This window comes from Mytilus californianus, unplaced genomic scaffold, assembly GCF_021869535.1.
Source record: "Mytilus californianus isolate M0D057914Y unplaced genomic scaffold, xbMytCali1.0.p SCAF_3, whole genome shotgun sequence".
Lineage (NCBI taxonomy): Eukaryota > Metazoa > Mollusca > Bivalvia > Mytilida > Mytilidae > Mytilus > Mytilus californianus.
Window position 1 is genome coordinate 39,833,861 of NW_026262679.1, and position 17,665 is coordinate 39,851,525.

A 17,665-nucleotide genomic window follows, 5' to 3' on the forward strand; every position below is an offset into this window, starting at 1 on the left:
CTTCACCTAATTGTGGTCAATTGATTTCAGCCTGCCTTAGGCCAAATAAAAATATATGTGTGGTTACAGTTACCCGACGAACCCTAGCTTAACCCCAACTTTAGGAGATAACTTGAACATATATATTTATTTGGCCTTATTGCTTAAACATGTATTTGCAGATCTTATTTTGTTGATTATTTTTACCAATTAGAGTTTCTCTCTTTCTAAATATAGATAGTTTTATGACAAAAATGCAAAAATGTTATAACTTATATATAGAGACAATATAAACTATGAGAAGTTTAACAATTTCAGCAATTTTGTAGCTCATACATTGTAGAGTATTTGTGTTGAACAATTTTATTGTTTACAGTTTCTATCTATTAATACATTCGTAGCTTCCACAAAAAATGCAAAATTGGGTAAAAATGGTCTATAGATTAACAGCAATAATTCCTAAAGAGGGACAATTGATGATACAATACATATTAAAACAAGCATTCTGAGAGTATTGCATGGCATTACATAGTCCCCTACCGGTTAAAAATTCATTGTATTGGAACAAAATGCTAACTTAATCTATAACTGGCCATGGTGTAAACTATATCACAAATATCAAGTCAATATCTTCAAGCATGACCAAAAAAAGTGTTTAAAACTGATTAATTAAGTGAATTTTCTGAGTCCAAGGACCATAACTCTGCACAAAATCATCATACAAGAACAAAATTCCAACTTGATCTGTAACTTGTAATGATAAAACTATAGACCAATTATCAAATCAATATCTTCAACCATGATGAAAAAAAGTGTTTAAAACTGATTATTTGAGTGAATTTTCTGAGTCCAAGGACCATAACTCTGCACAAAATCATCAGACCGAAACATAATTTGAACTTGAACTGTAACTTGTCTAATAATACAATACACAAATATCAAATCAATATCTTCAAGCATGAAGAAAAAAAGTGTGGAAAACTGATTTGTCGGACTGACGGATGGACAGACAGACAGACAGCCGGATGGAGTGCATACCTAAAGTCCCCTTTGACTTCGTCGGTAGGGGACTAATAAGGAGATGGTATGATTGCCAATGAGACAACTATCCACCAGAGTTCAAATGATGAAGATATAAGCATTATACATCTGACTTTTGAGTTTCCAATGTAAATACAATTAACACCTAACAGGTCTACATAAAATTATTCAAAAATTCAAAATGACAATCCCCAATTATTACCTAATTTCACAAGCATACATGCTTAAATTCACTTCATTTGGATTCTATTTGATGCATTTGTGTACTTGCAATTGTCTTATTGGCAATACTATAGCTACCACATCTCCTTTACATATAATAAATGTATTATATGTTTTATTTGTACTACATGTAATAATGGTTACCAAATTAAATAAATAATCTATTTTGTATCAATCTAAGATACATTATCAAGTTTATCGAATGATTTTTTTAAAAGTTAGGATCCTTTCAGTTTTACTACATTCCTGCATCTCATCTTCTATTTCGGCATTGCATAATTTGCAAATTCTACCTTCAAGGTAAATATATCATTAAAATATCAGCCCTTTTTCCATTTTTAATTTACAAAATGTATGAAGACATACATGTACATGTACAATTAAATTTAAATCAACCAATATACATTGTAGATACATGTACATGTATGCTCTAAGCCTAATTCAATTTAAATAATCTTTACATGTCACACATGTTCTTACAATGTATTTCAGTTTTGTAAAGTATATTTTTTCTTTCTCACAAAAAAAATCCCCACCCAATTTATAGTTACCTATTGAAAAAAAGCATTTTTCACATAATTTATTGTATTTAATTACAGAAAACTGTTGACGTCACATGAAGTAGTGGTTTTGTTTATACATGTACCTACAATGTACAGCATATGCATTCCAACTAAATTTTAATAAGCTCAAAATGTAATAGCAAAGTGGTGTTAATAAAAACATTCATCTACCTGCATCATAAATACAAAATGATTACTGTAAATTCAGAAATTATTGCGAAAAATGCGACTGAGCGAGTATAGCAATAACAAGAACTCGCATCCTGATATCTGATACATACATGTTATTGTACATATCTGTATGCAGATTTTCTTGAAATCTCTATAATTAATCTCTCATTTGTGTCCATCCTTTAAAAATGGCAATAATAAATGCATGCAATAATTTCTGAATTTACAGAATGTACATGTACTGTATTATTCAACATGTTCAAACTGTATCAATATCATTCTCTCTTCCATTAAGCATGTTAGGCAGATTATCAATATTATTCAAACTGTATCAATATCATTCTCTCTTCCATGTTAGGGAGATTTTCAACATTATTCAAACTGTATCAATATCATTCTCTCTTCCATTAAGCATGTTAGGGAGATTTTCAATATCATAAAGACATTCACTTTTCAATTTCTGTTTCAATTTTTCTATACTGAATACGAACTGTGGATTCGATATTATTCCTTGGCTACCAATTTTCGGGGATTTCCTGGGAATAGGGAAACCAATTATTTAAATGTTCAGCAAATTACAAATTTCTATAGGAATATATGCACACTTTGACAAAACCGCAAAATTAAATACATGTATCCACTAAAATACAAGTTTTCAACTTTTCCTCAATTCAAAATTGGTACCAACGAAAATAAATTATCCTCAGTACGACAAGCTAAACAACCATAGTAGTAAAACATTTAGGTCTGACTTATGCCACTTTGTCCGATAAACATGACTTTAAAGTTTAAACAACTACATCGTAATATGTACATGTAAAATTGATGTAAAAATGAAATAGCACACAATTTTAAAATCCTGTCATTTCAACATACATGTACATGTATCTATATATATAATTCAAAACACTGTTAGTAAATGGTTAGTACATAATACATCATTCAACATGAAGAATGCTTCTTTTTACAGGCAACAAAAGAACTTAGTTTCTCTTTTTTATATAGATTAGACCGTTGGTTTTCCTGTTTTAATTGTTTTACACTAGTCATTTTGGGGCCCTTTACAGCTTGCTGTTCGGTGTGAGCCAAAGCTCTGTGTTGAAGGCTGTACTTTGACCTATAATTGTTAACTTTTTATACATTGTGACTTCAATGGAGAGTTGTCGCATTGGCACTCATACCACATCTTCTTATTTATATTAGGAACACTCAAAATTTACAACAAACACACACACATGGAATAAGTGAAATAAGATTCTTTTTTTACTGGAATGCCTTAACATGTACATGTCGTTTTGTTCCAGGTCATTTTGCCCAGAAAGGCAGTTGTTTAGCCCCAGCTAGTAAAATATCTAGATCATATATCTAGATCATACAATGTATCTATTGTCAACACAAAAAATTAGAAAGATTTATATTATACAATAGGCTTTTTCTCGAATCATGTCTTTCATTGGAAAAGATTGTAAATAATGCACGCCCTTTAGACGTCATTTACCAGATAGAAGGTGTGCCTGTATCCCTGCACTATCAAAGTTTCAGGCTTTTTTCAGGATCATCATTCTGTTGGTACATATAGTCTAGGAATAATGTATGTTCTGTAAGGACGTTATCTCAATTTCTGTATGACTGAACGGAGGGTGACCAACTAATTAGATTTTAATTTCCCGAATATTTTGTTCAGTATAGCATCAAACTTTTTCATCCGTTCACTCAACATGTGTTGGAAATGACGATGCCTATATTTTGTTCATGTGGTGATGGACGTCACATGACAGGTTCAACTACAGTAGTGTCCGGTAATTCCGTCCATCCGGTAAACCAGCCCGGTCCCATTTACTTCCGTAATTGTCACTTCCATGATTATTTCGTCTGCTATTTTATTCAAAGGAACTGTACTTACATTGTATCATCACTGCATGTCAAATTTTGAAGAAAAATCCTTTAATATCAAAATATCTAGTGATATTTATAATACAGTTCATAAAGCTAATGATAATTATATTATTGCTTACATGACTCGTTTCTGACTTGAAATTTATATTTTTTCTGATTGTCTTGAATCCCTTTATAAGTGGTCTATTAACTGTGCATGGGCGGATTTACCGGACAAACACATTTCCAATAAAAATACAGATGACCCACTTGTTTTGTTGATTTTTTTAATTTATTTCAGATATTTTTGGGGAAATGAGATAAACTACTCAAAATTGATTTGTCAGTGAATTGATTTATATTAAATTTGATACAATTTGTATATAATTAAGCAGAAATACATACGATCAAAGCCTTGTGTGGCCGGATTTACCGTGCATCCTAACTACCATACCTTGGAACTGGTGATAACAAAAAGTATGTCAAGCCATAACACACAGAGCAAGTAACAAAAAATACCTTCATATTGCCCTCATGGGGTTAAATTTTCATATTTTACACATATACTAAATAATTCTTCCTGGTCAAATACAGATAAAAACTTAACAGATCATATTCTTGACCAAATATAAACACAAAAAAAACCAAGATGAAAACAGGGATCAAGAAGAAAAGACCAGCTAGGAAAAGGGGAATTGAGGAAAAATGACTAACAATACAAACAGGAATCCCAGCTAAACAGCCCTGATTCCATGGGTAGTTTGGCAATTGTGTCACTTCTTCGAATTATGTTTCACAATCAATTAAAAACAAAAAGTAAAAGAAAAACATTTTAAGTAACAGTTAACAGTCTTTAAGTAATAATGTACTAAAAAGTATCTCTTGGTAAAAGTGATTAAATCATGTTCATTCCTAGAATGATCTTAATGTTAAATTAAGTGTTAAGGAATACTTACTTGTTCCTTCCCTTTCAGTTGCTGGTGGAGAGTTGAATCCTTCACTCAAACGGCCTGTCACAAATGACATCAATACACAACAAACGAAAATGATGATACATAATGAAGCCATTGAAAATCTCATATTAGTCTATCAAATGTTAAAAATAAACGTTTATTCTATATCACAGAATTTGGTAATGCAAATATTTAATAAGTATACACAGTTGTTTTTGTTGATCGTCATTTTATCAATGAATCTGGATGAATGATTTCACACATGGTGATGACGGCAGCAACCTGGACCATGAGAAATATAAATGTAAATGTGCATGTTGCGATGAAAGTAAAGACATGAATCCAATAGAAAATTGATCATTTGGTTTTACATTTTGATGAAATTCTCGTTTTGAATGTTTCATAATTTGTTCAGTACAACTATCCATGAAATAGGCCTTGAACTTCTGTATTGTTTGTTGAAAAACCATGCAAAACAAGCCCGGAAATGTCCATCATTTTCACAGTCCACAGTAAAACCGAGCATCCAAATTAATCTCACAAGTATTCTAGTATCACCTTGACCGAATTTTACATCACAAAAAAAGAATTCCAATGTGTATTTGATAAATTAATACTTATTTTTTACCTCCATTTCAATGTACATAGCGGAAAACAAGACGTAAACAACCTCGTTAGATGATTGGTCAATTAGTCATTCAGAGCTACAACCATGATCAATGCTGTAGTTTCGTATCCAAAACGATCAAGGTCACCACCTAAAGTCTATTTTGTATTATGATAGACTACCCCTTGTGGTCATTTTGTCTAATTTCCACTATATTGAAAATCACGTCAAAGATATAGTGTGGAAATAAATTCTTGATTCCTTTAGTTTTTTGCACAGAATTTACTAAAATATGTTATTTCAAAATTATTAAGCATTTGAAAATCCTGCAGTTAAAGTAGATAAAGACTATAAATTGCAGAAAAAAATGTGTTTGGTATTTGTTCAAGTCAATAGGGGCAATATAATGAACAGAAAAAAATAATGGCAGTCATGGTTTTGTCAAATGAGATGCTTCTGTGAGATACTTATTGTTAAATTTCACTTAATAAACACGTGTTTCTGCTGAATTATTTATTTCGAAAAAAGGTAAATTGCAACATTTTTAAAATATTAAAATTAATCAAACATTATTAGGGAATTTTACAAAAACAAATCTGTTCAGCAATTATTTGACAAATGTACACTTTTTAACATTTAAAGTAAATTTTAGAACTACATCTGTGGTCATAATTAAAACTTTCAAAATCAATCAATTATAACATTTTAATATTTCAGCTGCCTAGGTCCAATCAGGAACATATATATTGATATACTGTTCCCAGGTCCAATTCAGAATATTTACGATCAATTTTAGTCGCAAGTTGTTTTTTTTTTTATGTGAAACGCATGCCCAGTATCTAAGAATATTTTTCTATTTCATTGTTCTGCAAACTTTACCTGTACATGCATATGACTGTTTTTTGGGGGAGAAGAGGCATTTTCCTGTTCAAACATTTGTCTACTCATCTAGATCTGTGGCATGATTGTCTGCGCTATGCATAGATTTTGATAAAACATTATATGACATTGAAGATGAATGATTGTAGGTTGGCAGAGTGGGATTTTCATTTCCATAATTTCATTATGAAGTTGTCATTCGACTTTTTATTTTTACGTTTTCCGCTAGACATAATAATTCAAATATTTTGATTTATGAAGGTTCATCATTTTTATATGGTGTTTTTATTTTCCGGTAACTTATCTTAACTAAAAAAATATGGTTGACAGAGGATGCTGTATAAAGCTGCGTAGTTTATTTTTTATAAATAGAATTTTTTATATTAAATTTTATTTTTAATATATTTTTTTTAGAAAATTATTTCAAAAAACTTAAGTACATGACTTTTATTCATCAAAACGGAGAAACATTCTTTATCAAAAGCATACATTGTGCCTGTGTCTAAATACAAACATACCACATACTGTTAAAAGACGATTAAATTGGGGGATAAAATATATATAACTTTAATTTTTATTGCATTTTGAAAAGTTAATACCATGTATAATTAACAAGTTATAGTAAAGCAATTCTACTTATTGTCTTAAGTTAAATTCAATCATGAATAATTGTGACCGAATTATGAATTGAATCAAGGATTTTTTACCTGAAAAGGTGAAACCAGGGACGGTAGCAGTAGGAATACCCCATTTCGTTTATTGAAATTTTCTGCTTGCAAAAAATCAGTCTAATATATCGTGACAGAGTGGCGAAGGAGTAAACTGAAATGTGAGGGAACGGTAAACTTCATAAAGTGACAAGCAAACACAAAAATAGAAGTGAGCGTCCACTCAGTTCATTTTCATTTTAACTTGAGATACTAGTAGGTAGTTTTCACCTAACATCGGCCAACAAACAACAAATAGGGTTCGTTTAAATTCCGATTTGGGAAAAAAATAAGTTGTTAATAAATTTTAACCCACACAAAAACTGAATATATGATACTTTTTTTTCATAATAAATATCAGCGTATGGCTCAATCTTGTATTGTATTTAACTCTTGCATAAATGTGGTTTAATACAGTTGTTATTGTGACTGATCAAATCATATCCTTATGTTAAAAGTGAAAGAAACAATAATTCATTATGGCTGTATATTTATGATCAAAAAAGAGGCGGATGATACCAAAGGGACATTCAAACTCATAAGTCAGTGACAAACCGACAAAAAAAAACGAAAAACGACCAAAGACATACAACAGTATACAAAACACAAGAAAACCGAATAAAATGAGCAACACTTATCCAACCAAATGGTCTTAAAATGTTTTTAGATGGTGTCAAACAGATTTTTTTTCTCTCGGTATTTTACTACCTTATTAGATTTAATTATAAGATATAATGGCAGCAAGTTATAAACTTGAAAATTGCAATTTTTCATTAAGACATATCTAAGCTTTTACTTTACAGTGCGTAGAATATCCGGCTAAAAGACAAATGATAATATGTATATATTTGCAAGCTTGTCTAACCAATCCGACCAATCATGCAAAATTCTTTATGAAATCTGAGTTTTGAAAAATTTGCAAGCATCTTAGAACTGGCACATGTTACCGATCTTTACCTACTATCTCACTCTTGAAACAAATAGGATGGGCTCGTTCAGTGTCTGTTTTGTGGCGTGAAAATGTGTACTTAACGGAAACTGCAAATTAATTTTTAATTATATTGTAGGTGTGTATTTTATAGAGTTTCTATTATCTTGGTCTAACTATGGAAAAGGGTTAGGTATTGACAGTGTATCAAATAAAAAGAAACCAGTACAAAAATCGAAAATCATTCTTTTTGAAATTTCCCAGCTTACTGATTATTTTTCTGTGATTTGAAAATGTCATTGGTTTAGGGAAAACAATTATACCATATTTTATGCGAGTACCGCACCCTTTTTGAATTTAACTGACTATACTTTCTCAATTCTAATGAAAGTTTGATTAAATTCTTTTTTTTTCATCTAAAAATGCGTGTAGAGCTTTTTTTGTCAGAAAAAATGGATATGGAAACATATTTATTCAGAAAAATTTAAACATTGCAAATGTTAGAAACAAGTTGCTTTCTTAAAAAAAAAAAAGCAATACGTGCCCAAGACCGCTGACTGGTCACCAAAAAAATGTTGCTGAATTTTTGTTTGCTTTTGAATTGAAATAATTGACTGTGAATAGAATAAGATAATGACGATGTTAAAACACCTTTATTAAAAATATGTAATTGTGTGTAGATTCTTGCATAAGTCAGTTGAAAGCGATGTTGGATAGCTGTGAATAGAAAAGTGTATATATATACAGCTACTATTTGAATATACATTTTAGGGTCGACTATTTTATTTATTACTTGGGAGTGTACATCATTTTTTCATAACCCTTTTGCAAATCTAAGTTTCTACAAACCGGATATCTAATGCAATCACAATATAAATTTAAGCACTCACGGTTTGCTTTACAATCTGGAAGCATTTATTTTATCTATCATATCTTCATATTGTGTTTCCTGGATGCCTTCAATTATTGTCAACTCGTTATTGAAGCTGTCTGTACTCATGGTAGATGTTGTATAGATAAATTTAAAGTCCAATTTCCATGTGAAGTGAAACCCTGTGGCATGTAACTTATAAAAAGGGTTCGTATTCTTGAGAGTAACACACCAGCTTCATTGATACCTCTTATATAGAGACTTATTTTGGTCTCATAAAACATCTCAAATTTTAAGGTTTTCCTGATTTTACTTAAATAAATCCAAATATTCTAAAGGAAAACTTGGTTTTGAAGAATATCTTGTTTTCAGAAGTTTTATGAATACCTGAACATACTCTCAAACCCAATTGATATAAAAAGATATGAACATGTAGATATAAAAAGATACCAGGATTACAATGTTGTACGAAATGCAGATGCGAGTTAAGTATACAAAGAATCATCAGTGTCATTCGAATAAAAAAGTTAAAAGGCCAAATAAAGTACGAAGTTGAAAGGAATTCAGGACCCAAAATTTCGAAACAAAGGCTTTGCCGAATACATCTAAAGTAATCTATTCCTGGGGTAGAAAATCCATAGCATTTCGAAAATGTCAAAGTTTATAATAGGACAGTGACTCAAAAAAGAAAAGAAAAGAGAAACAGCTAGAGGTCAGAATACCGTGAGTAATGATGACCGTGCTTGAACGTCACATGTCAAGCTCTTACTTCCGTGTCCTGAATTTAGATAAGAAAAGCGAAAATTCACACTCTCGAGTGAAATTAATATTCATATGCATGTACGTGGTATTTTTGAGTAAGAAATAGTAAATAGAAAGCATACGCACTGATACTCCGGATAAGAAAACGCATTTGCGTCATCACATATATTAATCTAATAGTTGAATTCGGATGTCAAACTTCCTACCTCAAGTGTTTTGACTCCGAGTTCATTGCCATTTAATCGGGAATTTGTGTGAACGCAAACCGATAGTGTGCATGTGAACATGTGCATGTGAACAGGGTGCTGTATAATGTGAATGAACCAAGACGTGTAGTATAGCTAGCTGGTCAACACAATGAATGCAATTTTCAAAATCGTACCATAGTGCAAATATTTAAGATGCTATAAGGTTGAACTATTAAAACAAACAAACAAACAAAAATAATTGAAATTTCATAATTAACATACATTCCTGTTAATGATTTGTTTCCGAAAATTTAGAATATAATATCAATAATTACAAACGTCAAGTATTTACGGATGGATATTTTATTTATCACATCAATCTCTTCTTAAAGTCTAGCATTCCACTATATGAATATATTGCTATACAAAATATAAGCAGAGACTTATCATCACTTATAAATCCATACTAAAACAGTATAAGATAATTAACATAGTAATTAAATTATGTTATGATTATTGTAAAACATTAATTACGTTTTCGTGAGATGCAAGGATTTAAAATCCTTGTGAATTGGAACCATGCAAGTATTTTTTTCATTCACGACCGTTTAAAATTTAGATATTTAGCTAACTTTGGGTACGCATCCCTGCTCATTGGTGCTCATACGTTATATATGATTTTCATACATGTAATGCTTGTTCAAACCTGTGAGACATACATTGTAATGCACGTATATTTGACAATTTTAATTATATTCTATTAAGAATAAATTCAGTCTCAGTTTAAACTTAATAATGAATATTCTCTTGGTCTGGTAGTATCTATTAATGAAATTAGATATTTTTGACAGAAAAATCCTTTTGTTTAATTATCTTTCTGCTTTCCAACCACCGTGTTTCCGACCTAAGATAAATATTTATAACAGAAATATCGTTTTCTTAATTGTCTTCATGCTTTCCGACATTTTCCCATGCTATGATTGAAATACAAAATATCAAATGACAAAAGTTCAGAAATAATCAGTTTATTCTGGGACATTATATATCAATAAACTATTCCCAGGTTTGTTGTCACAATGCACAACAGCACGCTGTGTTAAATACTACACACACAACGCGTACAGGGACCGTCGCTGCTAGGATGAATTATATAATTGCGTGATCATTATACTTGATATATAATAAACATTCCGGCGCATTATTAAAACCTAGTCTTTATTGTTTTACTTTCCAATCTACAAATAAACTTTGATTGTTGAATTATACTGTGACAATGCCACGTGGGAGCCTATCCATAGAGGGACCGTATCAAGGACATAGATGACTACCTGTGTATGGTACATGATTAATGTCGCAAATTATACGTTATAACAAATGAAAACAAGATTATTGTCGCAAATTATACGTTATAACAAATAAAAAAAATGATTGTTTTGGTGCCCATCTGAAATTTAGATATTTAGCTATTTAATTTTTGTATAAATGATCTCAAGAACAAACTATATCATCCTCCATACAAATTCAAAGTCTAAATGTAAACCTTTATTTTATTTCATTTATTTAATTGCGGTAATTATAACGGTAATCTTTCCGATTGTGTTGAATTTCAGATGGACACCAAAACAATCAATTTTACGTATAATTTGCGACAATAATCATGTACCATACTCTATTCGGCCACGGTAAGTCCACAACCCCCACCCCCAAAAGCTGATTATTTTTTTACATATTACCTTCTTAAAGTTATGTTTTCGTTGTCGGCCGGGTCGACATAAAAATCTTTTTTTTTTTATCTATATGTGAAATGGCTTGAAGATAAGGCCTAGCTGTTGATGTCTTTCCCCATGCACAAGCTTCTTTATGTCGAAATCTCTTTGTTAAATTTTCATCTATGGCTATATAACACCTTGGATGGTAAGCTGGAAAACAAATATCGAATTTATGCAGAACGTTTGATGAATGATCAATTTATAAACTATATTTTTTTCTTTCTTACTATTGTGTATGCGTATGTGCAGGTGTTTCTCTGTTATTGCCATAGATCCCATATATTCTTTTATTCAAATATAGTCCGAGGAGTTCCAATCAAAAGTTGTTTTTTTTTTTTATTTTTTCTTGTTTTTATTTGTTATAACGGGTGCCAAGTCCTATCAAAAGCTCATACTTATCCTATTTGACAGGGAAGTCAAGATATATATATAAACTGGAAGAAATCATGACACTTTGAATGTTTATGATTTTTCTACCGTAGATACTTGAAAAGAATTCAGCACAAAAAAAATAATGTTGGAGCAGGATAACTATCGTAACTCATTGTGAGAATCCTGCACTTTCAGTGATACATGATTGATCGAAGAGATTGATTAGGGACAAATAAAAAAGTAAGAAGACTTATTATACCAAGGGGACATAAAACTACCAACTGGAGTAGGAGAGACAAAAAAAAAACAAAGATCAAATGCGAAATGAAAAACGGATGTCCACGTAACACAATACACCGAAACTAAGGATTGAACAACACAAAACCTTCCAAATACCATGCACGGGGTGAACTCTGGAACTCAGCCTGATCCAGTAGCAGCGGTTTAGTCACGGTTTTCCAACAATAGAAAAATACAACCCACGTTTGTCCAACAAGTGTCTAACAAAAGACGGACTTCGTGTTTATATAACAATTATTTTTTTTGTTTTTAGAAAGGTATAGTGAGACATTTATAAAATGTATAATATGTATAATATGTTTCTCATTTTAATATTACATGTAAAATGATAATCAAATTCAGAAAAATTCTAAAATTAATGGGATTAAGTAAAAATGTCTTCACATACTGTTCAACCACACCTTTAGTCGTCGGACTCTGTCTTCTTATCTCATCAGGTGGCTAACTCATTTCATCTTCCGGTAAATATTTCAAAGAAGCAGATCTCATTAAGTCGGTACATTTACGTAATGCCTGAGTTTGAACTTTATATAAACATTTTTTAGTTGTTAAAGAAGTTGAATTATATATATTTTTAATCATTATCAATTTTTTATCAATCAAAGATAAATAAATTTACCTAAGTGTATGGCTGGTTGCGCTATATATTAGTAATTTCATACAATTTATAACTTTCATGCGCTTGGTTTCTAAATTATGAATATATGCTTAATAATATAAATATATATATTTAAGTTGATTTACATATTTCCTTCTAGTAAATAATATAAACTGTTGACACAGATATATGTCTCGCGTTTTGTAATTTTGATACAAATGTTGAAATTAAAATGGCAATATTTTAACATGTAAACTACTGGGTATGCATATCATTCAAAGTCAGTGAATCATGACGAAGGTGCAGGGCCAAATAACATCAATGGTAATGTTAAATGCCAATGCTTATAAAACTGCATACCAAATACTATTGATATATCCACATCTGAATCACAACGCACTTAGAGTAGGTAGATTTGCAATTACTCTGACGCCCGGCTTTGAATGGTGTTGATATCTTGGAAATAGCCCAAAGTTTCGTAAAAATTCCATGATATTCCAATAATGTATGAAAAACCTGAACCTTAGACTGAATATTAACTGAAAACTGAATTTTTTTTTAGAAACTTACTATATAGTAAATAGAGAGAAACTGTAAATAGCAAAACTTATCTGAACAATATTTTAATACAAGTTGAATTCGTCATTCGATTGCTTATAGGAGTTATTGCCCTTGACTGGAGATTTTTACCCATATTTGTGGTTGTTTTTTTTGTGTGTGGAAACTATATATTAGACAGAAAGAAATTGTGAAAGATAAGCAGAACACGATTTACAAATAAGTCAATCTAATTTGAAAAAAACCCTGATTTCGTTATGCTTCTCAGTTATTTGACGAGCACGCGAGTAACGATAGAACTGAATTTAAAAGCAGATTGCATATAAGTCAACATTGCCGAAAACTTTTGTAAACTCCTTAAAAGAGTTATTGCCGACGATAGATTTGTTTAACCTATATTTGTGCAGAAACTATAATAGAGAGAAACTGTAAATAGCCAAGTTGATCATCAGGTCATGATGTTCGGATAAGTCAAAATCGCAGAAATAGTCAGTCGACTCCTTATATGAGGTAGTGTGTTCTTGGATGATGAGTTTTACCCATATTCGTGTTTTTCAGTGGTTGTCGTTTGTTGATGTGGTTCATAAGTGTGTCTTCTGTCATTTTAATGTTTTATTTGCTATTTTGTTATAACAAAACAATTTGTTGAAAGGAGGTTGGGGCAATTGTTTTTGTAGTTGTACGCGTAACTTTACTTTGGCGACTAAAATACATGGGCGTGCATGGTCATACATCCGTTACGCCCAACCTGAATCTGACAGAAGACGACTTCGGTTTGACCATTACGAACGCTTGGTTTAGTAGCTCCTATGTAGGCAACAACCTTGTATATACAAGGACATCCTGATAGGAAAAACGCTAGCTCTAAAATATCGTGAACAACTTGAAGACATGCATATAATCCATATGTAGGTGCTTCTGGAATGTTGCTTCATAAATTTCTAGATGAAAATCAAGGTAGAAGCAAACTTAACTAGAGTGTCTTCTATTTCAAGTCTAATTATGGTGCTAATGTCATCAGCACACTTAGTACGTTTCCGCAATAAAGTTTATCGACAGGTTGTAGGTATACCTATGGGTACCAATTGTGCCCCTTTAATAGCAGACTTGTTCCTGTACTTTAATGAATCACAGATTATGGCGAAACTCAGTAAAGACCCGTCTGAATTACACTTAATTGATAAATTCAACAACACTTACCGTTATCTTAATGATATGTTCACGTTAAATAATCGAGAATTCTCTAAATATACTGCCGAAATTAACCTAAAGGACTTTATTTTAAATTAATCAAATATTAACAGCAATAACTGTCCGTTCCTAGATTTAGATAATTCAGTTTTACACCATAAACTCTACACAAAAGTTTCCGACAAAAGGGACGATTTTTCTTTCCCTAATGTTCATTTTCCTTTTTTTGTCGGTAATGTTCCTTTGTTTATATATCCCAACTCGTTCGCTATATGCCCGTGTCTGTAGTGATGTTTTGGATTTCAATAAGCGTAATCTATGTATTACCGGTAAATTATTAAGTCAGGGATTTCGTTATCACAAATTACTTAAAATCTTTACTAAATTCTTCCATAGATACAATGAGTTGGTTTGCAAGTTTGGCTGTACCCGAAGAAAACTTATTTCAAACAGAATAGCACATCCTAAGTTCTACGGTGATGTTGTTTACCGAGCCCGGAAATTTAGATACGATCCGGGTAAACTTATCAATCCTTTAAATAAACTTATTCTAAAAGGTTACCAATTCAACACTGTAATTAGATCTTTGAACATTGTTTTATTGGTATAAATATTGATTTTGTTATCAGTAAATTAAAGCCATACTAAATATTATTGTTATACACATATGCATTTTCACGGTACTCCAATCTGTCGGTACCTATATTTTGGCATTGCACAAGGTCATGTTTTTCTCGGACTGTTAATGACGTCTTTACACTAAATCCATTGGATGTTGGATGTATACTGATTGATATTTTCATCTTAGATACATGTTTTTTTCATTAGTTGTTATTGGCTATGAACTAGCTGTCAGTGACTGCGAGTACTCTCAGATCTGTACTTTGTGTCTTTTTTGTTGTTAGGGATGTATAAATACGGGCCCTTCCACGTCCAGTATGTGTTTTTGTTAGATGTTTTTCTGCTTTGAATCGATCCAATAAGCCCTTTTCACCTGATTTTTGTAGTTTGTTCTTCTGTTGTGCTGTAACACCACTGTCCCAGGTTAGGGGAAGGGTTGGGCGCGTACACACATGTTTAACCCCGCTACATTCTTTATGTGCCTGTCCAAAGTCAGGAGTCTGTAGTTCAGTGGTTGTCGTTGGTTCATGTCTGTCATGTTTGTTTTTCGTTAATTGTTTTGTTATAAATTAGGCCGTTAGTTTTCTCAATTGAATTGTTTCATATTTATATGTCGGAGCCGACTATACAGTATGGGTTTTTCTCATTGGTGAAGGTCGTACGGTTGCCTATAATTGCTTACATCCACTTCATTTGAAATTTGGTGGATAGTTGTCTCATTGGCAATCATACCACATCTCCTTATTTTTATACAGTATCAAACTTTGAATTATTCGGCGAAAGGATATACTTTGCATAGCGGAATAAAGTAAAGTAACACTTAATGTGAGCCTCTTTCATTGGTCTTTTGAAACGACTTTATCAGGATTGCGTAAAACAAATGAGTGAATACATTTGTTAACAATTGGAATGCCGACTACGCGTTAGTATAAACATGACCACTCAACACAACAAATATGTTAATAAAAAAATTCAACCATCCGTTGCTGTCTTAATTTTCAGAAAAATGTCTGATCGAGGGGTGCTTGCTGCTAATGGCAAGTTGGTCAAGTTATCCATGGCTGTTGGTTGAAATCCATAAGGATAGGTATGTAATCTTCATGTGACGAAATTCAAAACATGCCGTCTTTTTACTTCTTTGGACGAATTGGTATGCAGTTATTGGTATGGTAATTTTTGTTATAGTTCTGTGTCGCTAATGTAAATGTTGCTTCATCTTTCGCATAATAATCCTACCAAGTTTATAATCTCTAATGTCAATAGGATAAGTAAAATTTCAAATTTCAGTGACGTACATTGACAATCTTATACACAATTATGTAAAGCACCACAAAGGTTTCTTTTTACGTAATTGACATAAGATTATCAAGTAACAAATCTTGGATCACGTTTAAACTATAAATACATCGGGATTCACACATAGATGTACTTCGAATGGAAATTCGGTCGTATTTGTTTGGCGATGCAAGTCAGTAACTCTCTATCTTATCATCAAGGCCAGGAAAGCCGTTAAACGATCATGTCGCTTTCAAGTGATCATCATCTGTAGTCACTCGACAATCCTTCTGAAGGATATTTTGACCTTATTAATAAGTTCACTTTGGTGTACCTCGGAAAATCGATTTACAATTTTTAAGCTTAAAGAGAAAAAATACATCTTAAAATCTCCCATCTAATTTAAGCACATGGTTATCGCAAAGTATAGCATTTCGATGACTTCGTCAGTGTAAAATAGAAAAGTAGAATATACAAAAGGGGCAATCAAAATTCCAAAAAAGTTGAAAGAAAACCAACAAAACTATGGTAAAATAAAGGAAAACGACGAAAAGACAATAGTCTACAAAACACTACATCCAAACTCGATGATATCACAATCCAGAAAAAAGAGGACGGATTTGTGGCTACGACAATTAAAACCTGTTCGATTTCATCTGTGATAGATTTTCCATAACGGTCAATCAAATCATGATGGCTTCTGAAAAACGTTCTAAGGGATGACTTCAACTTTACCATTAAGAACCATTGGTTCAATAGCTTCCTTGTAGGCAGTAACCCTCTATCAAGGAAATGATTTACTAAAAATATTCAGTTCTCTGCTTGCATTAATTTATCTTTCAGAAACTTGACAGCGAACACATGATTTAGACCAAGTTTTGACAGACAAAAGGGAAAACGTTCCCGATAAGAAAAAAACCCACAACAAACTGAACACTGATCGGATTGAGAATATTAAGTTTTGACAGTTGGTCAAATATTTGGACCCGATCTTATCAAACAATCTTTTATTTCATTTAACTGCTAATATTTGACTCGGTAGCACAAGGAACGGGAGCAAAAGAGAAAGGAAAAGGTCTTCTTTTCATTTAAGGTCAAAATCTTTTAATGATTGATAACGACCGGTCTCCGTCAAAGTCTTTTTTCGGAACCGTGATGCAAGGGAAATTGTCCTGCGTGTCTTTTTTGCTTTTTTGAGCACCATCTTTTCAATGTTTTTTAGTCGTAACAAAAAT

General features: G+C 31.8%; 1 protein-coding gene across 5 annotated transcripts in view; it reads right to left on the reverse strand.

The window, feature by feature from the left end:
* The window catches only part of LOC127734560 (insulin-like peptide receptor), a 67,195-nt gene extending 61,705 nt beyond the window's left edge, over positions 1-5,490 (reverse strand). For all 5 annotated transcript variants that reach the window (XM_052244495.1, XM_052244491.1, XM_052244493.1 and 2 more), the window contains exon 1: positions 4,808-5,490. In XM_052244495.1, coding sequence (XP_052100455.1) covers positions 4,808-4,931 — 124 coding nt within the window. In that variant the 5' untranslated portion in view covers positions 4,932-5,490. The remainder of the gene's footprint in view (positions 1-4,807) is intronic.
* Positions 5,491-17,665: the final 12,175 nt, after the last annotated feature.